Source organism: Entamoeba histolytica, genomic scaffold, assembly GCF_000208925.1.
Source record: "Entamoeba histolytica HM-1:IMSS scf_1104750517139 genomic scaffold, whole genome shotgun sequence".
NCBI lineage: Eukaryota > Evosea > Mastigamoebida > Endamoebidae > Entamoeba > Entamoeba histolytica.
Window position 1 is genome coordinate 1 of NW_001914993.1, and position 8,311 is coordinate 8,311.

General features: G+C 24.3%; 3 protein-coding genes across 3 annotated transcripts, besides 3 other annotated features; 2 read left to right on the forward strand and 1 right to left on the reverse strand.

Moving 5' to 3' along the window:
* Nucleotides 1–731: 731 nt before the first annotated feature.
* On the forward strand, nucleotides 732–1,358 carry EHI_058320 (transmembrane protein tmp21, putative; the record flags this gene model as incomplete). The annotated part of the gene is made up of 1 exon (XM_646287.1): nucleotides 732–1,358. One exon carries the CDS (start codon nucleotides 732–734, stop codon nucleotides 1,356–1,358), a length of 627 nt encoding a protein of 208 aa, XP_651379.1.
* Nucleotides 1,359–3,250: 1,892 nt separating this feature from the next.
* On the reverse strand, nucleotides 3,251–4,066 carry EHI_058330 (galactose-inhibitable lectin, putative; the record flags this gene model as incomplete). Its single annotated transcript, XM_646286.2, has 1 exon — nucleotides 3,251–4,066. The coding sequence occupies one exon, from the start codon at nucleotides 4,064–4,066 to the stop codon at nucleotides 3,251–3,253; it is 816 nt and encodes a 271-aa protein (XP_651378.2).
* Nucleotides 4,067–4,846: 780 nt separating this feature from the next.
* Nucleotides 4,847–5,045: a repeat region.
* Nucleotides 5,046–5,787: 742 nt separating this feature from the next.
* Nucleotides 5,788–6,335: a repeat region.
* Nucleotides 6,336–6,338: 3 nt separating this feature from the next.
* Nucleotides 6,339–6,725: a repeat region.
* Nucleotides 6,726–6,997: 272 nt separating this feature from the next.
* EHI_058340 (beta-amylase, putative) lies at nucleotides 6,998–8,311 on the forward strand (the record flags this gene model as incomplete). The annotated part of the gene is made up of 1 exon (XM_001913827.1): nucleotides 6,998–8,311. One exon carries the CDS (start codon nucleotides 6,998–7,000, stop codon nucleotides 8,309–8,311), a length of 1,314 nt encoding a protein of 437 aa, XP_001913862.1.

The window sequence follows — 8,311 nt, forward strand, 5'->3', positions numbered from 1 at the left end:
TTAAATGAATGAGTCAATTCAATATTTAATTAAAACCAAATTCATTTTTGTACTTCAAAATGAATAAATATTAAATTTAATAAAATAAATCACAGTCATAATGTGAAATTATTCACATTTTTAATTCACAACAAACCATTACTTTATAAGAATGTGTTTATTATTAGTTATATTCATCAGTATTAATTATTTATTATACAACGTATATAATTAATGTTACAAAAAAAGTATTAAAAATCAATAAAAACAGAATAAAAAACAATAAAAACAAACTGTTCTTAAATAAAATACATTAAATCCAAAATAATGTTTACTTAATGGTTGATAATTTCTAACTAATATATGAATTTAGTTAATTAAATGTATTTTCTTTCATTCAATATAGTTCAATTTAGAAATAAGAAGTTAAATAACATGATAGAATAATAATGCATTTGAGTCTCTAAAGGTTATAGATGAGTAACAAAGACAGCATAAAAATTAAAAATCGTTGATAATGGTTATTTTTATGGCTAACTGTTTTTTTAATGTGGATATAGCTCAATTAATAGAAAACAAAGAAATGTCATTCTAAAACGGTGTTTATGAAAAGTTAAGTAATAAAGAATTATTAATAACCAGAAGTTCAAGAAACAGAAGAAAAAAAGATATGTAATTATAATAGTTATATATAACAAAATAGTAAAAAGAAAAGAAAAAGAACTAAAAAAAGCAAAAAACTAGTAATTATAATGGGAAAGGTAATAAACATATTATCTCTTTGTATTACTTTGAGCCTTGCTTTTACAATGGAAATACCAACAAATGGATTTCGATGTGTTAGTGAAGAGGTTTTTGAAGGACAAGTAGTTCATGGAATATATGGAATTGTTGAAGGAACAAGTTTATCAGGAAGAACAATAGAATTTAAAGTTTTTGATGAAGAAGGAGAAGAGCTTTTAGTTAAAGCATTACAAGAAGGAGAGACAAAAAATAAATATGCACTTACACCAGATGATGATGGAAACATTGATTTTTGTTTTGTTGATACTGTGAATGATAAAAACGCTATAGAACCAGTTATAGTATCATTAGATATTAGTGTTGGATTTAACTCAAAAAATGCACCTAAATTTGCTGATAAAGAAAAGATTTCACATACTGAAGAATTGGTAGATGAAGCTCATAAATCTGCATTTTATATTATTGAATACTTACAAGAATGTCAAAAAATTGAATATCAAAGGAGAGACATCAATGAAGCTGCTAATGCATCTACTTTATGGTTCTCTATCATTATTATTGTTGTTGTTATTTTGTTGACTCTTTGGCAAGTAAGATCATTAAAAGCATTCTTCTTGAGAAGAAAATTAATTTAATTCAATTAAATAAAAAATACCCTTCATTAAAATTCTTTTTTATTTACAAGTTTCTAGAAAATGTTTGTTTGATTAATGGCTGTTGTTGTGTCAAATAATATTTGAATAACTTGATTAAATCCAATTCATAAAAAATTATTCTTCTTGTTAAACGTTCATACTTCTTTTATTAAACTTTTAATCTTCTATTAGAATAGAAACAAGTAATATTTGATTATTCAATTGTTTTGGTTATAGTCATTAATTCTTTAACCTTTAATTGTCCTTCTATTTTTATACAACAACAATCTTTTTTATTAATACTTCAAATAATAAATAAGGAAATGTTGTTGATGATAAAATATTTTATATAAAATAAATATAGACACAAACAACTCTTATTTAAAATTCATCTTGTATATTCTGAGAGTTATTTAAATTTAGTTATACTAAAAAAAAATTTTAACTTGATTTATGAGAATATTTCTTTTGAGACTTATTATTTTTTATTATTCAAATAATATATCATAAAAATCAATTTAATCAAATTGATTATTTAAATGTTTTTAATCTTTCTCTATTCTTTATCTTCTACTGTTGTTATTCTCTTTTCTTGATTTTTATATTAACAGATTTATCTTCTATGAGTTGTTTATTTTCTTTATTACTTTCTTCAACTTCCTTTTCAATTTATATCCCTTTTCATTCTAACATGTTTCGATTATGTGAATTCCATACACTCGGATCATGAACTCGAGGTAATAATTTATTTGGATAGTTGTTCATGATATTTCTTTGTGGTATATCATGAAGGTTTCTTAATGTTTCCTTAAGTAATAAATACAAAAAACAACTTCAAACTACTTTTAATTTCTTCATTCATTTGATCACCACATTAATCATTTGAATGTCCCTTTTATTTCATATTACTTTTCTATTTAGATTCTACTCTTGGAAATGGTCATCTCATCAGATGCTTTTCATTATTATCCTTTCACATTACTTTGTTTAATTTCCTAATTACATGTTTTGACTTCTTTTTATATTTCTTTATTCATCTCCTCTATCTGTTTGATAGTGTCTCTTATGATTCTCTTGCTTATTTCTTTCTATTTTATATTCCCTGTTTTGTACTTCTTCATTTCTACTTTCACTTCTTTTAATTACTAGCTTCTTCTTTCTTAATTAAGTCTTTCATCTCTTACTTTATACTTAATGTATTCATATATGTATTTTAATTTCTTGTTTGAAGTTCTGTTCTTTTTTTCTTTAAATATCTTCTTTCCTTTCTTATCAAATTTTATTTATAACAAAATTGTGTTTCTTGGGATTATTTCAGTCTTTTAATATTTTAAATTTGGTAAACAAAAATATGAAATGCCTACTACCAAAAATCTTTGAAAATTAGTTTGGTATATTCTAAAAATGACATAAATCAGTCAAATGAAATAATCTTGTATTATTATTTTGTATTTCCATTATAGCATCATCATTACTAACATTTAATATAATAAAATTATATCTAATTTATTCATTACTTGATTATTTTCTAAACCCAGATTTTAGTTTTATTATAAGTCTATTTAATTTATACTTTGTTTTATTCATTGTCAAAGAGTTATAAATGTTAATTATTGCTAATACTTATGAATTAAATTTTAATAATCATCTTATTTAATACAATAAAATATTATAAATAAAGTTATCTTCATTATTCAATTTAACTGGATAAAACACATATTATTAGAATATAATACATTATGTTTTAAATTATAAATACATTTTTACTATTATATTCAATATTCATTGAAGTATTAAACAATAAATTCAATGTTATTTACGGTGTTTTCAAAACAAAATCTTTTTAATTTCTTTAATAAAAAAGAAACAATTACTAATTTAACTGAAAAAACTTATGCAAAGACTGGAATAAAAATTTGTCTTGCTTCACCAGCATCACAAGAAGCAGCTTCAATTTGATAACTTGTAGTAGTTGTTGTAAGATGTCTATTTCCAGTCCATGTAGATCTTTCTTCTCCTTCACTCTTTGCTTGATAACAAAGATTATTATTAGAGAATGGGAGATAGAAATGTTTGCTATAACTTGGCCATTTGTTTCTATTATTGTATTCTGGATACCATTCAGTTTTGTATGGATGGACATAGACAAATCTTTGATTATTTGTTCCTGGATCTAATGGTGCTTTCTTCATCCAAATAATAAGAGTTGCTCCTTTATTAGCACCTCCTCTAATATCATGTACTCTTCTTGGAATTGAGAATGATGTATACATTTTATATGGTGCAAATTCAAAGAATTGAAGTTCATTTTCTTGTTTCAATGGTCTTAGTAAAATATTTTGTTCATAATTTCCTTGATAAAATCTGACTGATCTTTTATCATCAAACTCCATATCCATGACATATCTATCATCTCCTCGAATATCATCAGCATCAGTAAATGGTTTTTTAGTTTTGTAGTTATAATCAGAAGCAAAAATAACTCTACAACATGTTTTACACTTAGCACGAACATAATTTTCTTGGTTTGCACTAAAAACTCCACTCTCAGCATATTGTTGAACTTGATATTTACTGTAACTACTATCAAAAGCAACGTTAAAATTTGCATTGGTATTTTTTTTACCATAAGGGTAATTGTCAATTCCCTGACTTGAGTCAGCAGCGTTGACAAAAGCAACGCTTATCAATAAGAACAATATAAACATTAATAATATTTAAGATGAGTCAAGGGTTTAAGAATAAGAAGGAAAACTTTTTACAAGAACATCTTCTGTTTTGTATCTAATAATAGCCAATTTCCTTGAGTTTGTTTTTTATACGAGGATATAAACTATCCATTTTCTATATAAGCGAAAGTTATGGTTTTGCTGAAAAAAATTGGATGTTACTTCTTTTTATGAAAAGAATTTTTTTTTGCTTTTTTCTATTTCCAACTCAGTTTGTTTTTTTTTTTTTGAAAAATATCCATCGTTTAAACATAGAAATAGAAAACAATTTTATAAGTATTTATATTTTTAACTAATGTTATTCACTTCAATAAAATAGAACTGTTTTTAGTTTGTTATGAAGGTAATTATAGAAAAAAAACTTTTCGTTTCAACATTTTCATTCAACAGAAGTAAAAGTTTTTTAAAAAAAATAATAGAAAAACAAATAATAAATTTATCAATAAGTTGATTTTATGAATAATAAAAAAGTGATTAATTTAGTGAATTTCATATTTTCTATTTATAGCATACGTTTTTTTTTTCCAGCACATTCTGATAAGAAAGTTCTTCCTCTTAATATATTATCAAAGTTGTTTGTGTAAAACTTAAATCTTTTATAATTTTTATTATTATTCCATCGATTTTGCTGAAATCTACTTGTAATTTGAATGTCTTTTTTTTTCTTACAATTACATTGTTGATTAATTTATTGTTATTATCTTTCATTATAATGTTATTTCACTATGTTATTTTAATTTCACTTGTAATTCATTTATTTCTTTACCACCATATTTTCTTTTAATTGTATTACACTCATTTTTTCTATCTTTTCTTTTACTCCTGAGTTGGTTTTGTTTTTTATTATGGTATTTATTTCTATTATGATCATATTGCTTATTTCTATTATGATCATATTGCTTATTTCTATTGAAGTTATTATTAAAGTGTTTATGACGATGTTTATGATTGAAATGATTTGTATCGGGTACGAAAATTAGCAAAGAAAAAATGCATCTAAATAATTTACAAAAAAAAGAAAAAAGATGCAAAATAATTTGCATCCATAGAATATTCCATTTATTATATTTTGCTCCTAAAATAAAAAAATAAATAAAAAATATGATAAATACAGAATATATAAATATTTATGTTTATATTTTATAATCATTTATATTCATTTTGTATGAAATATTAATGAAATAAATGATTTGATGAATCATATTTATTTTTATTATTTTATTCTTTTATTTATATGTTATTTATCTATCGTATTTTTATATTTATTTCTCTGTTTATATTATTTATCTATCATCTTCTTATTATCTATATATTATTATATTATTATATTCTTCTTATTTTATTATTTTTATGTTTATATTCTTTAGATTTTCTTATTGTTATTCTTTTATATTTAGATATATTTGTTTATTTGTTTATTCATCTTTTATATTATTATCATTTTTATATTATTATCATTTATATCTATTTTCAATTTATATTAATATTAAATTTATCTTTTATACTTTTTATTTATTATTATATCATTTATTATCATTTCTTGTTTTATTTATCATTTATTCTTAATATTCTTTTGTTTTATATTCTATATCATATATTCATATCATTTTCATTTATATTTTATCACTTATTACATGTTATAATAATAACATAACACTTATGTTTAATTATATAATAAATATCATAATGAAGTTATACATATAAAAAGTAATTAATTAAGTATTAATAGAATTTTCATCTATTCTTCCTAGCTCAGGGGAGACTAATCCCATCCCTGAGCTTATTAAAAAAGAGTAATCTCTTTGTTAAACCTATTCTTTATGTTTTTCTTGCAAATTGAGGAAAGCACTTCTTTCTTTTATTTCTTCCTATTAAGGTTTTTCAAACTTCTTCTGCTTATTTCTTCTTTTTAAGCCTTTGTTTGTTTTCTGCCTTAATTTTAAGGAATTTCATTTTTCTTATTTTATGAATGGGAGAAGGAATCATTTTATTACTACTATATTACTTTGACTAATCTTCTTTTTAGTCTTACTTTGACTAATCTTCTTTTAGTCATACCCACACTTCAGTAGATTCTTATATTACATCCATGTAATATTCTACTGTATTCTCTTGCTGCACCCTTTGCAGCATTCCCTAATACATTCCTAATTCAAAAGCACCGTCATAACCAGACAATGACTTGGAGAGTCGAAGAATGAATTTGTACTAGGGTTTATGTGTGGTGTTTCAGACATGCCACCTTCGATCTGAATTAAATTATATTCATAAAATAAATAAATACAAAGAATTACAAGAGAAATTAAGAAATAATAGAGAATTAATATATGTAGAAATAATACCTGTAATATTATCAATAAATGGATTAATTCACAAAGAATCAGGAAGAAGAGTAAAATCACTGAAATTACAATTAAACTTTTCCAAAATCCTACGAACAATAATTATAAAAAATATGAAAGATTTAATGTTTTATATATTCAATTCTGGCAGCACATTAGAAGAAGAACAATTTAATGTGAGTGTATTAGAAATGAACTCTATTACACCAATAGAGCATATTGAAGAAACTGAAATAAACACTTCTCAATATTCATAAAATCTAATTATGGATATATCTAATAATTGTCCTTTTTTTGTGGTGTTTTTGTAATTCATCTTTTTATACAGGAAGTTTTTTAAAGGAAAAGTAAAAAATATTGTTATTTAAAACAATATATTTTTTGTATTAAATAACAAAAAAGAAAAGTTAGAAGAAAATTCAAAAGAAAGAAAAAGAGAAAAGAAAATTCAAAAGAAAGATTAAAAGAGTTTATTCATCAAAAAGAAAAGTTGATTGAAAAGTATTATTAAATTGTTTTTCATGAAAATCAATGATTTAAACAACACAAAACTGAAATTATTCAAATAATGATATTCTTCTTAAGTGTAGTTACTTTGGCTTTAGCAACTGAAGTCAATTTGATGATGCCACTTGATACAGTCAATTCCAATGGAGTTAATAATAAAGGACAACTTCAAAATGACTTAAATAAAATTAAATCAGGAGGAGTTGCTGGTGTTATGGCAGATGTTTGGTGGGGACTTGTAGAAACATCACCAAGAAATTACAATTGGAATGGATATAAAGAATTAGTTCAAATGGTTAAAAAAGCAGGATTAAAATTCCAAGCAGTTATGTCATTCCATAAATGTGGAGGAAATGTAGGAGATTCAGTAACAATTGAAATTCCCCAATGGGTAAGAAATGCAGGAGCAGCAAATGATGCGTTCTTTAAAGACAATGAAAATAATGTTAATAATGAATATATTTCATTTGCATATGATGATTCATCTATTTTTGAAGGAAGAACACCAATTGAAATTTATAAAGACTTTATGACATCATTTAAACAAAACTTCCAAAGTTATATTGATGATGGAACAATTAATGAAATTCAAGTTGGTATGGGACCATGTGGAGAAACTAGATATCCATCATATCCACTTTCAAGGTGGAGTTATTGTGGAGTAGGAGAGTTCCAATGTAATGATGGTAAGTCAAAAGAATTACTTAAAAAAGCAGCAACAGATAAAGGACATTCCGAATGGGGAAATGGATCACCATCAAATGCAGGAAATTATAATTCTAAACCACCCTCATCAACAGGATTCTTTGGAAATGGATTTGATAACTACCCAAGTGAATATGGACGATTCTTCCAAGAATGGTATTTTGACTTGTTATTAAGTCATACAGATAAAGTTCTTTCAGCAGCAAGAAATGTATTTGGAAATACACTTGCACTTGCAGGTAAAATATCAGGAGTTCATTGGTGGTATAATGACCAATCACATGCAGCTGAAATGACAGCTGGATATTACAACTCAAATGGAAATGATGCATACAAAACACTTTCTAATACATTCAAAAATAATAATGTTAGATTTGACTTTACCTGTCTTGAAATGAGTGGAACTGATGGAAATTGTGGGTCATCACCAGCTAATTTAGTTGATCAAGCATTTAATGCAGCAGGAACAGTTGGAATTGGCAAATGTGGAGAAAACGCACTTGAATTATGTGGATATGGAGGATGTAATACTAATGGATTTAATCAAATCATCAATAAATGTAAACAACATGGATTAACAGCATTCACATACTTGAGAATGACAAGAGGACTTCTTGATGATGGAAATGCATGGGGACAATTCACTAATTTTGTTAGTAGAATGAAATAA